Source organism: Ranitomeya variabilis, chromosome 6, assembly GCF_051348905.1.
Source record: "Ranitomeya variabilis isolate aRanVar5 chromosome 6, aRanVar5.hap1, whole genome shotgun sequence".
Classification (NCBI taxonomy): domain Eukaryota; kingdom Metazoa; phylum Chordata; class Amphibia; order Anura; family Dendrobatidae; genus Ranitomeya; species Ranitomeya variabilis.
The window spans coordinates 96,128,067-96,152,863 of record NC_135237.1 but is presented as its reverse complement, the minus strand read 5'-3'; the positions used below and the strand labels follow the sequence as shown (position 1 = coordinate 96,152,863).

The 24,797-nt window shown below is 42.6% G+C and overlaps 1 protein-coding gene across 1 annotated transcript in view; it reads left to right on the top strand.

Moving 5' to 3' along the window:
• HIBADH (3-hydroxyisobutyrate dehydrogenase) overlaps positions 1-24,797 on the top strand; it is a 199,218-nt gene that overhangs the window by 31,777 nt on the left and 142,644 nt on the right. Inside the window, exons 2-4 of the mRNA XM_077268819.1 lie at positions 2,130-2,287; positions 14,322-14,431; positions 15,650-15,771. Of these exons, the coding sequence (XP_077124934.1) occupies positions 2,130-2,287; positions 14,322-14,431; positions 15,650-15,771 (390 nt within the window). The remainder of the gene's footprint in view (positions 1-2,129; positions 2,288-14,321; positions 14,432-15,649; positions 15,772-24,797) is intronic.

The window sequence follows — 24,797 nt, the reverse complement described above, 5'->3', positions numbered from 1 at the left end:
CGCTTCTGGTGAAATCATCCCCGCCAGTCAGAGAGCCGCGGTTCCCACGCTGTCAAAAGACAACGTGAGTGCTCCACTGTGATCGGAGGTATTAATTTTTATCTCCGGTCACTGGTGTCAACGCCTGGGACTACTACTCATACTAATCATCTGACACCTGCCGCCGCTAATAACAGAGAGCAGGAGTGGCTGATGGGAGTATCACGCGCTGTAAATAAATTTAAAAAAAAAAAAAATGGTGTAAGTTCCCCCCCTATTTTTGATAACCAGCCAGGCAAAACTCACAGTTGGGAGCTGCAACCCTCAGCTGTCAGCTTCAACAAGGCTGGTTACCAAGATTAGAGGGGTCCCCACTCTGTTTTTTTTCAATTATTTAAAAAAACAATTTAAACGGCATGGCCCCCAACCCCCCCTTCCTTCATTTTTGACAACCAGCCTTGCTAAAGCAGACAGCTGGGGGCTGGTGTTCTCAGGCTGGTAAGGGGCCATGGATATCCCCCCCCCAGCCTAAAAATAACGGCCCGCAGCTGCCCAAAAAGGCACATCTATAAGGCCCGACGTGCCGACGCACGTTGTGAAAGTGATGCCCGACGTGGGCAGCGGAAGCAGTCTTACGACGCTTCCGCTACCCCATTGTAATGTCCGGGGAGGAGGGGGCGGAGTTTCGACATGCAAAGTTTTTTTGTGCCAACGGTCCGCCAAAACACGACGCAACCGTCGCACGACGGTTGCAACGTGTGGCCATACGTCGCAATGCGTCGCTAATGTAAATCTATGGGGAAAAAACACATCCTGCGGACAACTTTGCAGGATGCGGTTTTTCTCCTAAACAACGCTGCGTCGTACAGCAAACAACGCTAGTGTGAAAGTAGCCTTAGATGCGCCAATTCTGGCGCTTTGCCTGGCTCTTCCCAGTTGTAGCGGTGGTAAGTGGGGTTCATATTTGTGGGGTTGGTGTCACCTTTGTATTGTCAGGTGACATCAAGCCCACGGATTAATAATGGAGAGATGGCTATAAGACACCTCTCCATTACTAATCCTATAGTTATATGGTAAATAAAGGACTATATTCTGGCTGTGTCTTTATTAGAAATAAAACAAAACACAGTTCTCCATTTTTATTTAAAAATAACAAACACAGTTATACTCGCCTAATTCTTTCGAAGCCCTCGATCTCCTGTAATGAACCAAAAATGAAAAAACAACAATTTCCTTCGCCGCTCTGTCCCACGCCGTAATCCATGTCTGGGGGGAAAAAAAAATACAGTAGTTTTCAACCTGGATGGTGCTAAGATGCGATAGTCCAGGCTGAGAACCACTGGGGAATGAGCGGCTGAGTTCCCTGTTGGGCTGAACTGCCATGACCTTAGTGAGATTCCCGCTATCTAGATTGTATGAGGCGCTTGGAGCCACTGAGTTTATTAATTGGAAAACCTCTTGAAAGACCACATCGAACACAAATCAATGCTGTATGACAATACCACACTTTGGTCACATTTTCAGACTTGAATTGTTCTCTCGTTTTAGCATCGTAGGCCCTTCACATAGAGGCATGTCTAGAAGGGTTTTGGTAGCATTATCCATATTATGCAGATGCAACATTTCTCTTGAGTGACAGCAATATAATGGTGAAAGCTAGGGTTGAGCGAAACGGATCGTTCATTCTCATAAGTCGCCGACTTTTGGCAAAGTCGGCGTCTCATGAAACCCGACCCGATCCCTGTGTGGGGTCGGCCATGCGGTACGCGATCTTGGCGCCAAAGTCGCGTTTCGTATGACGCGTTTAGCAGAGAGAGAGAGAGTTAGTTTCGTGTTCCGGCCGATCCTCCATACTTTTCGCAGGAATCGGCCGATTTCGCCCGACTCGACTTTCCAAAAAGTCGGGGTTCGCAAAACATGACTCGACCCTTAAAAGGTCAAGGTCGCTCAACCCCAGTGAAAGCCATCGACATTTGCCAGACTTGTCACCTGAATACAGACCTCTGTTTTCCATGAATCGTATTCTGTGTAAGTCATAGATGATCCGGAATATAAGAAGAAGAAAAAAACATGCCCTGAACTGGAGTTCCCTAGGCTTCATTTGAGCAATTACACAATATGAATCTGATCGATTTCTTCTCTTCTATCAGTATCCAGGTCCATGGCATCTAAAACCTCTGTCGGATTTATCGGACTAGGGAACATGGGCAATCCAATGGCAAAAAACCTCTTGAAACATGGTTACCCAGTTATTGCATATGATGTTTTCCCAGAAGCCTGCAAAGAATTCCAAGATTCTGGTGCACAGGTATAGTCTTGTATTATTTTATGTCGGTAGTTTGTAATGTACTTGGTCAATATGTGATCAGCTCCATACAAATAGTTAAATTCAATGTGGAATAGAAAAAAAAAATGGACCATCCATGGATTTCTTCAATAAAAGTTCTTTTTTTTTTTATTGGGTTTTCGAATTCTGTGTTCTGGAACTGGACAGAGAACTTCTTCAGACTTCATATAGTTTTATCTGAGTCTTAAACGTGTCATTTTAAAACACAACCCAAATAATAAAAGTATTTTTTTGAAGAAATGTAAGGATATTATTCTTAATGACTGTCATGTATGGTTCGTTTTTGCTTCCACGTTGAATTAATCTGCTGGAACCGGTTGAAGCCCATCTGTATCTCAGGAACCATAGCTGTAGTCTCCATTACAAAATGGTTACTGTCAGTTCAACAAGCTTAGCATAAATCAATATTATATATGAATATAAAAAATGTGATATCTTTGATCACATAATTCTGCTGCTTTCCCCACTTATGAGCCACTTCTTTCACAACACATCACCAAAGCTTGCCTCTTGAGCTCATCATCCCCCTTAGGAGAAAAAAAGTTCAAATCCATGTTGGTCAAAACCAGATGGTCTGCCAGCACAGTGAGGTGTCGGGTTACAGCTGCTATTATACTTTATTTTGGAAAATGGTGGAAGGGTAGAAGGCAGCTTAAAGGGAAGGTGCCATCAAAAAATTTTTTTTTACAGCAATTGTAAAAATGTAAAGAATTAATGTTTAAATTTTCTTAAAAAATATTTTCATTTGTTTATAATTTAGTAAAATATGAAAAATAATTTGAAAAGTTTTGGAATTTCCACTTTTAAACACTAGGGGGAGCAGCTGCTGAAATTTCAGAAAAACCTAGTGTACAACTAGCTCACATTACTGCACTGCAGTAATTATGGGCGGAGTCTGCTGACCTGTGTGATGTCTCCTCCTCCCCTTCTGGGTGTTTGCTAAGGGATAAGAGGATGATATTCAGGAACCCAGTGAGCAGCCATTTTGTTGGTGACTGCAGAGTAAGGCTGCCATCACACTAGCAGTATTTGGTCAGTATTTTACCTCAGTATGTGTAAGCCAAAACCAGGAGTGGAGCAATTAGAGGAAAAGTATAACAGAAACATATGCACCACTTCTGCAGTTATCACCCACTCCTGGTTTTGGCTTACAAATACTGAGGTAAAATACTGACCAAATACTGCTAGTGTGACGGCAGCCTTATACTGACAAGTAGACAGTCACCGAGGATGGCAGGCAGCAAGGATTCTGGGAGATATGTGGTGGAGGGAGCAGGGTGACAGCAGCACAGAGTATTTCAGGAGAGCAGTGTGCTGGTCTATGGAGGGGGCACCATGTTCAGTGCGCAGAGCAGCCAGGGATTGTACATAGAGCGCTGTCTTTTATACACATGGATGGACCGTCTGCTCTACAGAAATCCAGGAAACATTTCTGCGGATTGATGGCCTGTTCTGATCCAGACTCTGCATGCAAAGACCCCATTCCCCTCCTCACATCCTGTCTTCTCCATCCTGTCCTGGCGATGTGTGAAAGTAAGACGACAGGCACAGTCTGGGGTGACGCTGGGGGAAATGTAGCCATAGAGTAATGATAAAAATGAGACCCCTCTCTTCAGCTGCCTCACCAGCCCTGACTGCACCTAACTGGAGGTCATGCTGCCCCCTCTATTACCCCAGACCCGCGTGCAGGTGCTCAGCCAGAACCACCGTAGAATGGGTCCACTTTCTGAAGATAATACTGCCATAGTGTTCTCACATAATACCGCTATATAGATCACACATAATACCGCCATATACATCACACACAATACTATCAAATCACACAATACTGTCATACAGTTCTCACATACCACCATATAGATCACACATAATACCGCCATATAATTCTCACCTAGTACTTCCACATAGATCACACATAATCCCACAATATAGTTCTCATATACCACCGTCATATAGTTTTTACATCATTCCACAACACTGATTAAACATAATATTGCCATATAGATCACATATAATACCGTCACATAGATCACATATAATACCGTCACATAGATCACACAATACTTGGCGGCATAATGTGTGATATTATATATATATTATAATATCCCGGCATAATGTGTGGTCTTTATGGGAGTATTATGTGATATATATATATATATATATATATATATATATATATATATATATATATATATATATATATATATATATATATATATATATATATATATATATATATATATATATACATTATACGTGATCCATATGGTATTGTGCTGCTCTAGGGAGGTGAGAGACGTATGGTGGAAGGAGCAGGGTGACAGGAGCACAGTATTTCAGAAGAGCAGTGTACTGGTCTGTGGGTGGGAGGGTGTGCTCACTCACACGCTCGCAACTGTATACTTATAGCCTTTACTGGCTATTAAAATGGGGGACACCCCCCAAAAAAAGACGTGGGGCCCCCTATAATTAATAACCATGAAATATTATGCAGACAGCTGCGGGCTTACATTAATAGCCTAGGAAGGGGCCATGGATACTGTCCCCCCCCCCCCCCCCAGGCTAAAAACATCAGCTCTCAGCTGCCTTTTACATGCGCCTTTTCTGGCGCTTTGCCTGGCAATTTCCACTTGCCCTGTAGCGGTAGCAAGTGGGGTTCATATTTGTGGGGTTAATGTCACCTTCATATTGCCCACGGCTTAGTAATGGAGAGGCGTCTATGAGGCACCCATCCATTACCAATCCTATAGTTGTATTGTAAATAAAGACTCGGCCAGAATAAAGTCCTTTATTAATCTTTTTTAAACCATACCGAATGCATAATCCTCGACTCCCACATCTCCCACAACAAAAATAATAAACCACAATGGGAAAAGACACACAGGGGGGAGAGGAGTGCATAGGAGAGGATTAGATACTGACTGCTGAGCCATGTATCTAATCCTGTCCTGTGTGATACCAACTGCTGAGCCGTGTATCTAATCCTATCCTGTGTGATACCGACTGCTGAGCCATGTATCTAATCCTGTCCTGTGTGATACTGACTGCTGAGGACACAGTAAACGGGACAGGATTAGCTACCCAGGACTAGATTAGCTACACAGGACAGAGGTAGCAGTGGTATACAGAGGCAGGCAGGCAGTGGTATACAGAGGCAGGCAGGCAGGGGTATACAGAGGCAGGCAGGCAGTGGTATACAGAGGCAGGCAGGCAGTGGTATACAGAGGCAGGCAGGCAGTGGTATACAGAGGCAGGCAGGCAGTGGTATACAGAGGCAGGCAGGCAGTGGTATACAGAGGCAGGCAGGCAGTGGTATACAGAGGCAGGCAGGCAGTGGTATACAGAGGCAGGCAGGCAGTGGTATACAGAGGCAGGCAGGCAGTGGTATACAGAGGCAGGCAGGCAGTGGTATACAGAGGCAGGCAGTGGTATACAGAGGCAGGCAGTGGTATACAGAGACAGGCAGGCAGGTAGCAGTGGTATACAGAGGCAGGCAGGCAGTGCTAGGTGGTATATAGGGGCTGGTAGCAGTGGTAGATGCATAAGAAAATAAAAACGCTGTACTTACCTTCTTTCCTCTACCAGGAAGTGCTGAGTCATGTTCAGGGCAGAGCAGTGTGACGATCTCCCTGCTGTGCTCTGAACAGGTCGGCAGTGATTGCAGCCTGTAATGTAATACTAAGCACAGGCTGCAATCACAGCTCCTCGCGGCAGATACTTACCCTGGACCCTCGGCAGCAGCTTCTCCCAGCAGCAGCTTCTGCCATTGCACGCACTGAGCTGTGTGTGCGATGGCAGAGGGAAATAAACAAAATGGCCGCGATCTCCTCTCACAGCTGTGACGCGGCAGCTCAGTGGGCGTGGCCAAGTCACAGCTGAGAGGCAGGAGATGCGGTCGGAGCCCGACCGTTGGCTCCTATGTACATGGCTGCCGTAAGTGAGGTGTGCAAGTGTCGTGCCCAGACACTTACACCCACACTAATGAAAATGGCGGCCTCCAGTGGTGAAAGTAAAAGTGAATAAATAAAAAAGTATGAAAGAGGTACATTTACTTTTGTATTGAAAATAATTGATTATATAATCAATAATTATTAATACAAAAACTAAAATCACGGCACCCTCCCTTTAAGCTGCATTTTCAAACAATTGCTTTAGGGCTCTTTCACAGGGCACTATTCAGTGGGGGGTTGGAGCTTGTGTCAGAACCCCCGTAAAACTGGATTCGGGCATATGTGGTAACAGGGCCATTGACTATAATGATTCTGAAGAAGTAAATGTGTGCAGAGTCTTTATTTTCAAACATTTACACCTAATTACAATTTGACTCCATCTTCATCATTATAGTCAATGGTCCCATGTACACCCGAATCCCATTTTGGCCCAACGAGATCTACGAACTTTGGACAAAGCGCAGCGTGAAAGCACCCCTACCTCAATTCAATGCTGGATTCCCAGCCATATAGCTCAGTACAGTTTATTTTGCCATAGAATCGGTTGTCCTGTATATTGTTTCATAAACAAAATCTTTCTAAATATTTGTTACTTACTTGGTCTTTACTACTCGGAAAGTTGGAGCTGCAATTACATTAATGCCTTGTTGTAACTTATGGAATAGCTGTTAATGTTGGTTATAGCAGTACTGTTTGTAGTTATGCAACTACTTAAATATACTTTTTGCATAATTTCTATGGTTTTCAAAATCCTTGCTTGCAATCAATCTATAGGAACTTTCCTTATTTTCCAGTGGGTAATCGGTCCAGGATTTGTGAGGTCTGCGTTTCAGAACTGTCTTGTACAGTTTGTTACATCACATAACCAGAACAGACTTTTGTCCACTAGTGGACATTTAAAGGCAATCTCACCAGGTTTTTGCTATGTAATCTGATTACTTGGCTGTGTTTTGCTGTTTTAGTGCAAAAAGTGTTTTATCATTAGGAGATTATCACTAGAGCACAACTTGCCTCCTGCCTCTTAGTCCAACTACACCCTCAGCACTGATTAGCAGCTCTCTGAGCTCTGCTAGATCTGCAGCATAGAAATCTCTTATTCTACAGTATTACAACTGCTGCACCTAGTAAACTGTGATACATCGTTTGGATCTGGTTTGCTGTCCCTGCCTTATGCTTCTGTTAAATTTCATAACATAAACCTGCTGACTGATTCCCTTTAAGGGTATGTTCACACAATCTCATGCTGCGAGATTAATTGGCTAAAAAATGCAGCCCAATTGCCTGTGTGAATATACCCTTAAGGTATCTATTCTAATATTATTTATTTATATAGCACCATTGATTCCATGGTGCTGTGCATGAGACGGGGTTACATCAAAATACAAATATCACTAACCATGACAGACTGATACAGAGGGGCGAGGACCCTGCCCTAGCGGGCTTACATTCTACAGGATTGTGGCTGCTAGTAAAAATTAAAATATGACAAATTGGTGTTAGTACGGTAGCTTTTATTTGTTTATCTAAAATACCCTTTTAAGTCTAGGTTGCTGCAGTCAGTTTTAACCCTCATAACACGGCTATCTTCTCTTTTCCACAGCTTTTTGAGTGTTATTTTTACTTTTTGGTAAAAATTGCGTATTCTGTGGGTCAGTATGGAGCCATCATCAAATATATGTGCTCTGCTATATTGCACAAAAGTAATAAAACACTTAATCGCCTTCTTAAAAAGATATATATATTTTTTTTTTTGACTTGTCAAACTTTTTCTTCCCGTTAACCAAAGTGTTAGTTTGAGGCATTTTTATATTTTGGTTAGATTTTATACTATTCCGGGGTACTTGTGTATTTATTTTTTAATTCCTTTTTGGGGTAGCAGAAAAACTAAAGACTAAATCTGTCATTGTATTTTTTTTTCTATCTTTTTCTTTTACTGTGTTCATGGTTTAAGATCAATAACCTGATAGTTTACCATATATGCTCGACTATAAGCCGACCCCCCCCCCCCCCCCCAATTTTGCCACAAAATAACTGGGAAAACTTAAAGGGAACCTGTCACCCCGTTTTTTGAAGATGAGCTAAAAATAGCGTTAAATAGGGGCAGAGCTGGGCGTTACATTAGTGTCCTTGTGTGCCTTTATTACCCACCTATGCTGCCAAAATACCTTTGTAAAGTCGCCGTTTTCTGCTGTCACTCACGCTGGTCTGGTCCTATGGGCGTGGTGACAGCACGGTTTCTCCCCCAGAATCCTGCTCATCATTACGTTGGTGGCTTAGTGGTGTGCGCATGTCCAAAAGACGAATCCACTGCCCAGGTGATGAAAAACAGCGCGATCTGCGCTATTCAGCCGTTTACCGGTGGCCGCGGCCATCTTTCTTGTGGCCGCGGCCATCTTTCTTGTGGCCGTGCGTGCGCAGATGGAGCGCTCTGCTGCCCGGGGCTTCAGGAAAATGGCCGCGGGATTCCGCGGGTGCGCAGATGGAGATCGCGGCGGCCATTTTCCTGAAGCCCCGGGCAGCAGAGAGCTCCATCTGCGCACGCGCGGCCACAGGAAAGATGGCCGCGCCCACCGGTAAACGGCTGAACAGCGCAGATCGCGCTGTTTTTCATCACCTGGGCAGTGGATTAGCCTTTTGGACATGCGCACACCACTACGCCACCAACGTAATGATGAGCAGGATTCTGGGGGAGAAACAGCGCTGTCACCACGCCCATAGGACCAGACCAGCGTGAGTGACAGCAGAAAACGGCGACTTTACAAAGGTATTTCGGCAGCATAGGTGGGTAATAAAGGCACACAAAGACACTAATGTAACGCCCAGCTCTGCCCCTATTTAACGCTATTTTTAGCTCATCTTCAAAAAACGGGGTGACAGGTTCCCTTTAATGACTCGAGTATAAGCCTAGGGTGGGAAATGCAGCAGCTACCGGTAAATGTCAAAAGTAAAAATAGATACCAATAAAAGTAAAATTAATTGAGACATCAGTAGGTTGTGTTTTTGAATATCCATATTGAATCAGGAGCCCCATATAATGCTCTATAAAGTTTATGATGGCCCCACAAGATGCTCCATATTAAAATATGCCCCATATAATCCTGCATAAAGGTTAATAATGGCCCCATAAGATGCTCCATAGACACATTTGCCCCATATAATGCTGCACAAACGTTGATTATGGCCCCATACAGACACTTGCACCATATAGTGCTGCACAAACGTTATGGCCCCAGAAGATGCTCCATACAGACACTTGCCCCATTTGCTGTTGCTGAGATGAAAAAAAAAAAAAAAAATCATACTCGCCTCTCCGTCGCTCAGGCCCCCGGCACTTTCAATATTCACCTGACTTCGTTCCGGCGACGCGCCATCTTCAGCGTCTTCTGCACTGATGTTCAGGCAGAGGGTGCGCACTAACCACGTCATCGCGCCCTCTGACCTGAGCGTCACTGCAGAAGACGCTGAAGACGGAGCGGCGCCGGAACGAGGAGCAGGTGAATATTGTGCAGCGCTCCCCTCCCCGTTATACTCACCTGCTCCTGGCCCGGTCCCTACACGTCTGTTCCCCAGTGCTGCAGCTTCCTGTACCGAGCGGTCACCGTTACCGCTCATTACAGTAATGAATATGCGGCTCCACCCCTATGGGAGATGGAGCTGCATATTCATTACTGTAATGAGTGGTACCATGTGACCGCTCAGTACAGGAAGAAGCTGGGGTGCCGGGGAGCCAGGGACATGCTGGGACCGCGCCAGGATCAGGTGAGTATAACTAGACAGCCCCCCCTCCCCCTCCCCTGCCGACCCCTGGGTATGACTCGAGTATAAGCTGAGAGGGGGACTTTCAGCCCCCAAAAATGGGCTGCAAATCTCGGCTTATACTTGAGTATATACGGTAATAATAGTTTGGGAATGCTAATTATGTACAGTTCTTTTTCCGTTTTTTTATTTCTTAAAGCATTTTTATTAGAGATTGGGGGAGATGGATGCTTTAATCTCTTGTGTGGGCTTTTTTTGTTTTGTTTTTCTTTTAAACCAATAAAACATTTTTTCTTTTTTTTTATTGGCCAATAGGAGTTGACCACTTTTTTTGTTGAAATAATTACATGAGATCTTTGTGCCGGTTTTATATATTATATCTGTCATTGTAGGATCACAAGGGCGTTGCTTTTGTTTTTTCTTTTAGGAACTTGTAACACAATATTCCCATATCCGATATTTAGACATATCGACAAGTTGTGTTGCTCGACAATTTTTGGAACTCTGGTATTTGCTGTGAATTTGAGACTGTTTTTGGCAGTGACAAATATCCTGATTGAGATCTCGATCAGATCCTTGACAATGAGCTTTCAAGTCACAAATACATTTAGACAGCGGGAATTTAAGATTGTTTGTGGCTGAGTATAGGATAATTTTCTATCTTTTACTCACTTTGTCTATGAAAACAAGAAGAGTCTCCTGTTTGTTGGCGTAGGAGCAGAATGACTGTATATTATTTCTGATAGATGAAGGAATAGAAGGGAGTGACTGGTCAGTATATGTCAGATATTAGTTTGAGCTTCACCTGATAACCTTTCATTTGCTTAGAATAGACACCTGTTTGTGTTTTAATGAGGTTTTTAGACTGATGACGTAAGTCATCGCAAAAATGGGTCCTAGAAATTTTATTGCTGGTCTCCACCTGCTTATTGGGGCCATCTGCCCGTAAGTCTGGAACGTCGTGGATGTATTCCAACAGGCCTAATTAGCGAGCAAAGATCCCTCTTTTTCATTGAGCGTTTTGGTGGTAGACAGCAATGTTCCTTTTCAGCCTAAGCAGAAAGGAACTCCCCGCTGAGCTTTTGAAGGGTACTAGGCATTCTTGTTACTTTGGACCGTGACTTCCACACAGTTTCTTACTTGGCATAAAAGTGTGAAGGCACTGCCATCCTTTCCCAACAATAAAATGTTTTCCAGGACTCTATTTTTACTAGTGCATACCTATTTTATGATGGAGTGCCCAGGCTTTTAACAAAAAAGAAAATACTCTTTGCATTCTTTAAGAATTTAAAATCCTGTAATTATTATCTGGAAAGCCTAATTTCTCCATGTACGTAAGGCCTGTCTAATTATGTAAATATGAATTGATGCGCTAGGATGTTTCTTAAGATGGGTTACAAAGAGGGAAGTTTGGCTTCAATTACTTTTATTTTTCAAACCCCTGCCGCAATCGGTCCCTGCCGCAATCGGTCCCTGCCGCAATCGGTCCCTGCCGCAATCTGTCCCTGCCGCAACCGGTCCTTGCTCACTTCTCTAATTTTTAAACAGTTCAAACATAAACAAGACAGGATTGAAGTGATTTTTCCACTACATTTTAGCTAAAGCTCATTTAGCCCAAACCTGTACTTATCTGAGGGGTCATGCTCCTCATCGCTCACAGCTATGTAACTTGCAGAACTGCCAGCATTCTGTCCGAGTCAGGAATCTTGACTTGGATGGAATAAGAAGGCTACAGTCACTCAGAAGTGCCTGATTGGCTGCAGCCGGCAGGTGAAGCCCCTCCGTCTGAGCGAGTGAAGAATCTCATCTCTGAAACAGTAAGGCTGCAGCAAGGGTTGATTGGCTGTAGGTGTCACATGACTCTCCCACCCACTATTGACTCCAGCATTCCAGTGGGATAAACAGCAAGGAGCCCCAGGGGGGTGAATACAATTATTTTTTTTTTCATTCTTTTTATTTTTGTTGTTCCCCATCCCCCCCCCCCTTTCTTACTCCTACCTGTGCTAAATGAGATTTAGTTAAAATGTAGTGAAAAAACCCTTTGAAAATGCACAAGATTCATCAATGTGCCAATTTATCTATTGGTTGGCTCACTTTGGGCCAAGTATTTGCACCAACTTTGCGTAATTTTTTTGGGGTGCGTTGTATCACATTTCGGCCGCATTCCATTCTGTTACGCTACATCTCGTTTTCCGTGAGGTCATTCCCCCAATCATTCCAGATTGTGATCATTTCCCCTGATGCAAGTCTGAGGGCTTATGTAGAAGGCAAATCTGTGTGGATGGACCCTTCATGGTCGCACGCACTATCCCCACGTGTCCCTGTTATCTGCTGCACTGTGTGGCAATGTTTTCCAAGGAGAAATAATAAGTAACATTTCTCGCTAATGTATATTGAATCCATCAAATGTGGATTAATGTGTACAACAGCGACAGGGGTGCAGTGTGAGCAGATAGCAGGGCACCATATTATACAAATCCCTAACCTCATAACTAGAAGGTGCTGCAGGCCGTGCACTGTGCGTATCACGGCTAGTAAGCACGCTCCATCCCGCTGCAGGGAGAGACACCAATGACAGACTGGTAATAGCCGTACATCGCTTGCAGGGGGCAGTCGCAACGAGATTCAGAAAAGGAGCAGACTAGACAGGACTAATCAGATTTGTGGTGGTCTCCCAGTGCAATCTGGGTCTGAGGCTGTGAATCTGTAATTGTTCAGAATACTAGAACACACAGCAGTGGCATCAGACGTCTTTATTACTTTATTACACAAGTCCATCAACCTATGTGTGGAAATGATATGGATCTTGAAAAATAGCTATGCACACAAATTTTTTTTTATTTTTTTCCGTCAGGTTTGGTATTTCAGTAATCATACTAACCTGTGTAATCAAGATACACAGACATTATTACCGCAGAATAAACGCCAAAACACATTTGTGGAAAAGTTTTTTTTTTTTTTTTTTGGCCCCTGGAAGAAAGAGGAAAAGACAAAAGCACAGAAAGTACGTGCCGTAGGTGTTGAGCAATCTTGCATTGCCATTCATTGTCTGTTTAAGCTCCTTTACACTTCCAGAAGGCAGCCATTATACAACCACCGATCGGCTACATGCTTACGTGTTGGCAGTTGTTTACTAGCCTGTTTAGATAGGTCGACTAAGCTTTGAATGCACACACCATGATCAGTAGTAGTCTCTTCTGTGTGCATATACTGTCATTCTCGGCAGCACGTGTCCTGTTTACAGAGGACAATGTGCTGCCAAGAGTGGTTATTCTTTTTAAGTGGGCTTAAAAATCATTTCACCCAACAGATGAGCAGTTTGCTTGATCGGGTTATTGGAGGCCTGCTTACACTGCATAATTATCCGGAAACAAGCCTTTCTAGGAACTCGAGTTCAAAATAATGGACCATTGTAACTTCACGCTTACAATATAGAAGCATGCTTATCCTTAGTGCTCATTGCCATTATTTCTCCTAATCTCCTACAGTGCCTATAAGTGGACAACTGCCGGCCATGTGCTGTCTATAGCTGACCTACACATCAGATCTGTTACTTGAACAATCCTTGATTGGAAACTCTCCCTACTCTTCGTCTCCCCTTCACCACCACCACAGCCACCACCATACTCATGGATACATCGCTCAGCTGAGCTCTCATTCCTATGACCTCTGTGGGGATAGCAGAGTGACTTGCTCCAAGAATCAGCCGGCAGCAGCACCTTAAAGCAGTTGTCCACTACCTACACCATCCCTTCTCAATCGCTATACTCCCCTACTATAAAATAAAATTTGCCTTTTATCGCCTTCGTTGTTGGCGCCATTCCAATGACAACTTCACGTGAGCCCGGCAGCCAGTTTGCTTCTGCTTCATTCTCTCTTCCTTTGGATAAATCTGACATCTGGAAGAAGTGAAAGCTGTTTCTGTTTTGTCTTTTTCTGTATGTCCGTTGCATCCTTTTCAGTATGAAGCGGCCCATTAGTGGCTGGTGGTTTGCTGCAGGGCACACGTGACATAACCATGCTACAGGAGACCTGGTGTATACCACGCTGGAATGGTACAAGTGGCTTTTATTTTACTTAAGGAATATAGTGTTTGAAGAAGGGTTGTCTGAGTAGTGGACAAACGCTTTAAATATAGTGTTTTGGTTATTTTAAGTGAAAATAAGTCTATTATTCTAATTTGGAGTTATTCTGATCTTCTGTAATATGCTTTTATCCATGCAAAAGACTTTTCCTGGTAATGCAGGCAGAAAACTTTGATATAACAAAGACTGTTTTCCCTGTACTAGATCGTGGATTCACCGTCCGATGTGGCAGACAAGGCTGACCGCATTATTACCATGCTGCCATCAAGCTTGAATGCAATTGAAGCCTACACAGGAGCAAATGGGATTTTGAAGTATGTTTTCCTAGCTGGTTTGACTAAGGTCCTTTTTTTTTTTTTTTTTTTTCCTTTGTAATGTGTATGAAGTTTTTAGTTTTTGTGTCGGAACACATATGATCTCTACATTCAAATCGTGTATGAGCCAATGATGCAAATTAGGGCTTTTCATTATCAGGAGTCGTTGTTGGCTTACTTGGTTTATCCAAATTCACATTCAAAGTACGGTAATCTAGCATTATGCAATGTCTGAGGAGACGTGCCTCCCTTAATTCATTAACCTTCATGTTTGTAAAATGTTTCTTTTAGACTGTCAGGATTATTTGTATTTTTCTAGGTTGTCAGTGGTAAAGAGAAGACATCATCAGAAATGGATCTACTGTTTAAATTTAGATTTTTCTGTTTTAAATGTATTTTTTTATATATTCAGCATTTTTTTCCCCATATCTGTATTAAACATTAAAAAGATATAAATTTTGTAATGATTACTCTTCTTGTTTCAGGAAACAACACATATACATAGTCAGGCCCTAACTTTTGTCTTTGTACTAAAGTGTCTAATGAGCCTGTGCAAATGTGTCATTGTGAAGGAAGGGGAGCAGGGTCTTTAATTTAGTGCTTTTCTGTGAATTTAAAGTGATCTTCCACCCTGGAACTGAAAAGTGGCTATACATATGTATTGTCCTCCTACCTTCTTCTGCCACTGCTGAATATGGTTTTTTAGTTTCCTGCATCCAAAACTGTATTGATAAAGCCAGTGATTCTGATCTTTTCTGCTACCCCACCCTATGGAGGCTTTATGCTACCCTCTATACCATAGCAGCCATATTGGATACATCCAGACTGGAGTGCTGGTCTCAGCAGATGAGGCAGTGGTTGGCAAACAGAGGGCATCAGTCCCTTTCGGTGGTGGACTGAAGGGCCACTTTAAGGTTCACAAACTGCCTCTTTGCTGCTCAATTTGCTTTGTGGAATTCTCACTGAAGTTCTGCAAACAGTGTAGAGTGCAATGTTTAAAGCAAAATAAAATACTACAAAAAATAGGATTACATTTTAGACATTGTGCAGATTTTTGAATCTACAACATGCTTTACTAGTTGACTGCTGAATTCACTTCAAAGTTACAGTTGTGTTTTTTTGTAACCTGCAGTGAGTTTTCTTTCTTAAATTATAGGACAAACTCTTTAATTGTGCCAATCTTTCTCAATATTTTTTTTCCCCTTTTTTTTAACCTAGAAAAGTGAAAAAGGGCTCTTTACTGATTGATTCAAGCACAATTGACCCATCAGTGTCTAAAGAATTAGCAAAAGCAGTTGAAAAAATGGGAGCTGTGTTCATGGATGCACCTGTTTCGGGTGGTAAGTGTTGGCATAGTAAATAGTAATATTAGTATATATTTTTTAATACCTCTGTTATTTCATACATAAAATAAAATGTAGAAACTCTTTCCAATTATACAGCTCTCCACGCTGCTGTGTTTTTTGTTTTTTTTTGTTTTTTTTCTTCAGATGATCGTCTGCCCAATTTTCCAATAATGTTAGTGATTGAGTTATAAGCACTGAACAAAAAGTTCAATACATATATCTTTTTTTCCCCTCATTGCTGAAAGTGTTGGCACCCTTGAAATTGACCTAGAAAATGAAGTATATCGCCCCAAAAATTGGCAAGTAACAGGTGTGGGCAATCTAAAAATCACACCTGAAGCCAGATAAAAAGGAGACTTTGACTCAGTCTTTGTATTGTGTGTCTGTTTGTGCCAGAATAAGTATGGAGAACAGAAAGAGAAGAGAGCTGTCTAATGCCTTATAACCTTTAGATTGTTGATAATGTCAACAATTTTGGTTCTCAAGTCCATCTCCAGAGATCATGATGTTTCTTTTGTCCACGGTGCTCAACATAAACAAGAAGCTTACAACCCCTTGGCACTGTAACGAATATCCCTGGACAATGGTGGCAGAGAAAAATTGATGAAAGGATACAATGCAGGACAGTCTGGATGGTGGATAAGCAGCCCCAATCAAATTCCAAAGATATTCAGGCTGTCCTGCAGGCTCGGAGTGCGTCAGTGCCAGGGCGAACAATCCATCCACATATGAATGAGATGCTTTGGCAGGCGACCCAGGAGGACCCCACTGCTGACGCAGAGACATAAAAAAGCTGGAAAAAGTGTACCTGAGCCAAAATCCTTGTGGGTAAGAGTCTTGTGGACAGATGAGATCAAGATAGAGCTTTTCGCTAAAGCACATTATTCTACTTTATCCCGAAAACTGAATGAGGCCTATAAAGAAAAGAACACAGTATCTATAGTTATATATGATGGAGGTTCAAAGATGTTTTGATGCTGGTTTGCTGCCTCTGGCACTGGGAGCCTTCACTGTGGACAAGGCATCATGAAAACTGAAGATTTTGGGTTGCAATGAAATGCCCAGTGTCAGAAAGCTGGGTTTGTATCCTAGATAATGAGTCTCCCGCAGGATAATGACCCCAAAAATACTTAAAGAAGCACCCAGAAATAGATGGAAAAGTGCTGGAGAATTCTGAACTGGCCAGCAATGGATCCGGATCTAAATCCAATTGTGGCGAGATCTTAAAATTGCTGTTGGGCGAAGGCGCCCTTCGAGTATGAGAGACCTGGAGCAATTTGCAACGGAAGAGAGGTCCAAGATTCCTGTTGAGAGGTGTAAGAAGCTTGTTGATGGTTATTGGAAGCGATTAATTGTAGTTATTTATTCCAAAGAGTGTGCAACCAAATATTAAGTTGAGGGTGCCAACAATTTTGTCCGGACCATTTTTGGGGCTTCGTGTGAAATGATGTAAAATGTTGCCTTTTTTCACCCCTCTGTTTTTTCATGTTATTCTAATACACACAAAGAAAATAGTCGTATGTATAACAAAACATGTTGAATTGCAACAGTTTTCTTTGAGAAATAATGCATTTTATTGAACAATTTCAAGGGTGCCAACACTTTTGAGTCATGAATGAGTATATGTATGTACAGTGGCATGTAAAAGTTTGGGCACCCCTTGCCAAAATTAGTTATTGTGAACAGTTAAGCAAGTTGAAATTTTAAATGATGTCTAAAAGGCCTAAAGTTAAAGATGACGCATTTCATTTGTATTTTAGGCAAAAAAAAAAATATATAAAACGTCTTTTTCTTTTTACATTTTACAAATTCTAAAAAGGAAAATGGGATGATGCAAAAGTTTGCGCACCCTTGGAGATTTATGTGCTCAGATAACTTTGACCAAGGTTTCAGATCTTAATTAGATTGTTAGGGTTATGGCTTGTTCAATGTCATCGTTGGGAAATCCAGCGTCTTCTAACCTCCTCTAGTGCCAAAAACAGCAGCCATGGGTTCTTCTAAGCAGCTGCCTAGCACTCTAAAAATGGGGGAGGCCCACAAATCAGGAGAAGGCTAGAAGAAGATGGCATAGCAATTTCAAGTTGCCCTTTCCTCAGTTAGAAATGTAATTAAGAAATGGCAGTTACCAGGAGCAGTCGAAGTCAAGATAAGGTCTGGAAGACCAAGCAAAAATTAAATTGAGCTGCTCATAGGATTGCTAAAGAGGCAAATCAGAACCCCCGCTTGACTGCAAAAGATTTTCAGAAAGATTTAGCAGACTCTGCATTTGTGGTACATTGTTCTACTGTTCAGAAACACCGCAACAAATACGGTCTTCATGGAAGCGTTGTCAGCAGAAAACCTCTCCTGCATCTTCATCATAAAATTCAGCATCAGAAGTATGCAAAAGAACATCTAATCAAGCTGGATGCATTTTGGAAATGAGTCTTGTGGACTGATGAGGTTGAATTAGAGCTCTCTGGCCACAATCATCAAAGGTTTGTGTGGAGGAAAAAGGGCACAGAATTTCCGGAAAAGAACATCTCACCAACCATTAAGCATGGAGGTGAATGAATCATGCTTAGGGGTTGGGTTACAGCTAATGGCACTGGGAACATTTAATGGGTAGAGGGAATAATGGATTCAATTAAATTTCAACAAATTCTTGATGCAAACATAACACCATATGTAAAAAAAAAAAAAAGCTGAAGTTGAAATGAGGATGGCTTTTTCAAATGGATAATGATCCTAAACACGTCAAAATCCACAATGGACTACCTCAAAAAGGCACAAGCTGAAGGTTTTACAATGGCCCTCATAGTCCCATTTTCTGAACTCCATTGAAAATCTGTGGCTAGACCTCAATAGCAATGCATGCAAGACGTCACAGGAATCTAACAGAACTGGAAGAATTTTCCAAGGAAGAATGGCTGAAAATTCCATAAATAAGAATTGGAAGACTCTTGTTGGGCTCCTTACATGCAGTGATGTTTTAAAAAAGGGTTTGCTGCTAGATACTAACTGTGTGGAGTGCCAGAACCTTTGTATCAGCCCATTTTGCTTTTTGTAATTTATATATACATATACAGTATGCGTATGGATGTATGCATGATTGTATGTATAATATATAAAAATTATTTGTATCACTTGTCTGTGCATGAGTTGTATATCTAGTGCCAAAGAAGGAATCCAATCCCATCCGGTGAGATCAGTATAGCATTCTCCAGAGAAGGCCATTGGCTATGATTATACAGTTTATACATACAGCCATAGTACACTATCATTGGCATTCTGCAGTAGTGTTCTTTGGATTATTATATCTGAGCTGTTTTGTATGCATGGAAGACCAGTAATTTCTAAGCAGTTGTATGCATGGTTGCAAGTTGGACGTTAGAATTTTATATACTCCTTCTCGCGTGGATAGCCACATTTTTTTTTATTTTTTTACAAGAGGAGCAAAAAAAATAGAGTTCGTGCGGCACCAGGTGAATGAATCTTCACAGGCAGTATAGTGAACTGGAGAACACAGACCTTTAACACTATCCAGATCAAAGCATTTCAGGAGTGGTGCACACCAGAAGACGATGAGAGACGTTCATTTGTAGTAATATATAAAAAGAAACGTGGCACTCACCCCAATGATGCTGTAATGAAAAGTCCTTTATTCGCTGCGGTCAGCGGTTAGGTGTACATGGAGAGGCAATAAGACGCAGGCAAGAGAGAGTGCGGGGAAACAGGTGAGGACAACGGCCGTTTCGCGCTGTGCGCTTCAACGGGTCCAAGTCCACACTTGGACCCGTTGAAGCGCACAGCGCGAAACGGCCGTTGTCCTCACCTGTTTCCCCGCACTCTCTCTTGCCTGCGTCTTATTGCCTCTCCATGTACACCTAACCGCTGACCGCAGCGAATAAAGGACTTTTCATTACAGCATCATTGGGGTGAGTGCCACGTTTCTTTGTATATATTTTTTATTTTTTTAATTGCAGTGTTGGAGTGGTGTAACTAGTGCAGGTTCACTGCTGTAGTAATACATGTACCAGCCTCAGGTTTTCATCTGTTCTCAGCACCACACTGGTCATCTTCTGCAGGTTGTGACTTGTCGGATCACTCCAGTGTTTGCTGGGCGAGACGGAGGTCACTTCTCAATGTAATTCTGGAAGCCAGAACGAGACTCTCATAGACTCTCATTGAGCGCTTGTGACTGTTACCTCTGACTTCTTCCCGCCAGTCAGGAGCTGCAGTCACAGGTTGGTGGAACAAGACCGGAGCGACCCTGGGAGTAGCTGAAGACGGTGGCAGATAATATAAGTTACCTATTTCAGTATTATACTTATCAATACCACTTTGGGGGTGAATGAAAAAGACAAACAAACACTGGAGTGGTGCTTTAAAGGGAATCTGTCACCCCATCTTAGACCTATAGGCTAAGGCCACCGCCATCAGGGGCTTATCTACAGCATTCTGTAATGCTGTAGATAAGCCCCCGATGTATCCTGAAAGATAAGAAAAACAAGTTAGATTATACTCACTCAGGGGCGGTCCTAGTTCGGTCCGGTCTAATGGGCGTCGTGGTCCTGGTCCGGTGCCTCCCGTCTTCATACAATGTCGTCCTCTTCTGTCTTCCTGCCGTGGCTCCGGCGCAGGCGTACTTTGTAAAGTAGTGCAGTGCGCAGGCGCTGGGCCTCTGACGTTTCCCGGTGCCTGCGCACTGCAGTACTTTGCTCTGCTCAGGAGCAGCGACAGGAAGCAAAGAAGAGGACAACATTGTATGAAGATGGGAGGCGCTGGACCCAGACCGCCCCTGGGTGAGTATGATCTAACTTGTTTTTCTCATCTTTCAGGTTACATCGGGGGCTTATCTACAGCATTATAGAATGCTGTAGATAAGCCCCTGATGGCGGTGGCCACAGCTTATAGGTCAAAAATGGGGTGACAGATTCCCTTTAAGATACTAAACGTCTTCTATTATACAGAAATGTACATACTTTGAAAATGTTTACAGAACTTCATATATCACTCCCAGCAATTTATATTAAAATTTTTATACAGTAATTGCAGCTACCCGGTATTCCTGAATCCACATGTGCAATACAAAGGCATTGTCCTCGATTCAACATTGCCTTTGTCGCTTTATAAAAGGGTTGTTCAGTGCCACCCACTTCAGCATCAGAAGATAAGCTGTGCCAGTGACGTTGTGTACTTACTTGTTGTGATACATTTATGATTGACTGGTGTGTTGTGCATATTTAATAGGTCCCTGACGATTTTGCACACGCCCTAGAAAGGGTGAGAGGCGACATCATCAGCTCCACTTGCCTCATGAAGCTGGATTGAGTGGAACTGAGCCTCACTTCAGGGGGTTCCCTGATCCTCACTAGAAGCTTTGCTTACCTACCGTCTCTCTGCACGTCCCAACTTGCAGAGAATCTGTCACCCCATTTTAGGCCTATAAGCTAAAGGTACCTTCACACTAAGCGACTTTGCAGCGAGAACGACGACGATCCGTGACGTTGCAGCGTCCTGGATAGCGATCTCGTTGTGTTTGACACGCAGCAGCGATCTGGATCCCGCTGTGATATCGCTGGTCGGAGCTAGAAGTCCAGAACTTTATTTAGTCGCTGATCACCCGCTGTCCATCGCTGGATCGGCGTGTGTGACGCCGATCCAGCGATGTGTTCACTTGTAACCAGGGTAAATATTGGGTTACTAAGCGCAGGGCCGCACTTAGTAACCCGATATTTACCCTGGTTACCATTGTAAAAGTAAAAAAAAACCAAAAAACAGTACATACTCACATTCTGATGTCTGTCACGTCCCCCGGCGTCCACAGGGTTACGCGCTGCTGCTCAGAGCTTCCTGCACTGACTGTGTCAGCGCCGGCCGTAAAGCAGAGCACAGCGGTGACGTCACCGCTGTTACTGCCGGCGCTGACACATTCAGTGCAGGAAGCTCTGAGCAGCAGCGCGTAACCCTGTGGACGCCGGGGGACGTGACAGACATCAGAATGTGAGTATGTACTGTTTTTTGTTTTTTTTTTACTTTTACAATGGTAACCAGGGTAAATATCGGGTTACTAAGTGCGGCCCTGCACTTAGTAACCCGATGGTTACCCGGGTGCTGCAGGGGGACTTCGGCATCGTTGAAGACAGTTTCAACGATGCCGAAGTCGTTCCCCTGATCGTTGGTCGCTGGAGAGAGCTGTCTGTGTGACAGCTCCCCAGCGACCACACAATGACTTACCAACGATCACGGCCAGGTCATATCGCTGGTCGTGATCGTTGGTAAGTCGTTTAGTGTAACGGTACCTTAAGGCCACCGCCATCAGGAGCTTATCTACAGCATTCTGTAATGCTGTAGATAAGCCCCCGATGTAACCTGAAAGATAAGAAAAACAAGTTAGATTATACTCCATCCAGGGGCGTCATCGTATGGAGATGGGAGGTGCTAGACCCGGACAGCTATGCCAATTGGATCACACCGGACCGCACTGGGACCGCCCCTGGGTGAGTATAATATAACTTGTTTTTCTTATCTTTAAGGTTACATGGGGGGGAAGGGGAGCCTTATCTACAGCATTCCAGAATGCTGTAGATAAGCCCCTGATGGCGGTGGCCTTAGCTTATAGGCTTAAAATGGGGTGACAGATTCCCTTTAGCTTCAAATTGTCTCACCCCAGAATGAAAGAACTAAACTAGGTCCTTGAGCAGCTTCATTCATATGCAAGTAAGAAAAAGTTTTGTTTTGCTAAAACATAGGAGATAGTAGCGATATAACCTGGGTCTCCCAATAAAAAAGAAGTTTTTGCAGGTTCAAGTCCCCTAAGGGGACTAACAATCACAGTAACAAAAAAGGTTTGACAAAATCAAATGTTTAAAATGCTGCCCTTTTGCCCCATTAAAACGAAATATATTTAAAAATATAGAATCACGTGGTGTCGCCATGCCCATAGAAATCATCTGATCTATGTAAAAGCAATATAAAATTAATTAGCCTGATTTTTTTTTTTTTTTTTTTTTTTGGGGAATGGTTTACCATTGTCAGAATTCTCCGCAATTTCATTACGCATGGAATTTATTTAATTATTTTAATGTTTCTCAGTACACTGTGGTAAAATGAATGGTGCCATTTATAAGTACCAATCATCTTGCAAAAAATCAAGCCCTCCTTCGTTTATTTAGATAGGAAAAAAAACAAACATTGTAGCTCTTGGAAAATGGGGAGGACAAAACGAAAATGCCAAAATGGACATTGGCCATGTCAGGAAAGGTTTAGAAAACTGACCTGAGACTGAAAGCATATCCTGTTAGCCATTTTGCGGATCAGACTTGACCATGATCACAAAGTCTAAGGAGATCTATATAAAACATACATACTTTGTGCTTTAGAGTTTCTTCCATTTTCCACTGATCCATTGTTAAGTCAATGAAAAAAAAAAAAATTTTGTCTGTCTGCCAACTTCTGTGGGGTGGGGGGAAAGGGATGAGAAAAAACGACTGCAATACGGATGACACCTGAGGGAAAAAAGCTGTCTATTTCTCATGGGTGTAAAAATTGATAAGAGTGTGTGTCTAGCCTTCGACTCGGATTACCTCTGAATGGATGTCCTTCTTAAGAAAAATCTTGTCTCACCCGCTGATCAAAGACATTATAAAAAATTTGAAAGTTATTAGTTGCACAAACATTGTCCAAAATATCCTAAACTACGCATGACAAATAGGGTACATCAAAGTAGGATGATGGCTGCATGGAGGCATGTTTGACTTTGAGATTGCTGTCTTACCTTGCAGCATCGCATCTAATGATTTCCTATAGTGTCGCATTGCGACTTGTGATTGTGCCGCGACTGCGACAGTCGTAAATATTTACAAATCTGTCTGTCACTGGCCAGAAAGTCTCACGGGATTCACATGACACAGACTTCAGTGTAAGTTGCATGTGAGTGAGACTTCTATGCAACTCGTCAGTGATTTAAATATTATTTCACAGCAAAATTGTCTAAGGTTATGTTCACACGTTGCGTTCTTGCTGCTTTTTTCTTTTTTTTCTGCAGGCAAAAACTGCTCTCTTGTCAGTAAATAAGCTGCTTCCAAAAACCAGATTTTGCTGCGTATTTGCATCGTTCTTATTATCTCTTGTGCATGCTGATAAGGTTTAGTGCCCCCCCAAAAAACATGATGCAACTTCCTTGGGTTTTTGCACCTGATACCTTCAATTTTTGCACTTAATCATTGCTTTCTATGGGTGAAAAGATGCTGAAAAAAGTGACATGCTGCCGTTTTCAAAAACGCAGTATTTTTCCAATTCACTTAGGAAGAAAAAACAGCGTGTGCGCGAGATTTCTGAAAACTCATAGCTTTTGCTGGTACTAAAATGCAGCATAAAATTTGCATAGAAAAAGCAGCAAAAACGCAAAGTGTGAACATGGCCTTAAACCAAATTTTCTCATCTGTGCACAGACTGTGATGTGTATGGCCTGGCTATGGGTCTCCTGACCAGAACTTAATCACATATGCTTGTGAGACGCTGTAGTTTGGGTCTGGAGACCCGCAATCAGTCCAGTCATGGTCGTGTTTCATGGATATCTGAACTCTGCCTAAAGCTTGCAAGACAAAATATTTGTATTATGCAGCAAAATGGGAAAAACTGTGTCCATATGATCCAAAAATTCCACTGTGTTCTTAAAACACATTATGATAGGAGATAAAAATAAAAAATAAACCAGTGCCTTTTAGGAACAGAAGAACATTTGGCCATCGTTATATTTTTGTAATTATTTTGTCCATGTAATTATATATGCTTATTTCTGAGTTCTTATTCTGTTTGGAAGCAGCTGTTTTTATATATGAGGACATGTTAATTAGTAAGCGACTGCAGACCATTAATAACTGGATTATGTGTGTCTTTAATCTCCTCTAATGAAGCTAATTAGTCTGCTAAATTGGTGTCTGTGTCTCTTTGTCAGTTTTGGACTGCCCCCTTTAATCTGTTGGAGGTACCGTAATCTTTACCCATTTGTGACCCAAAGAGATAAGGATGAGTTT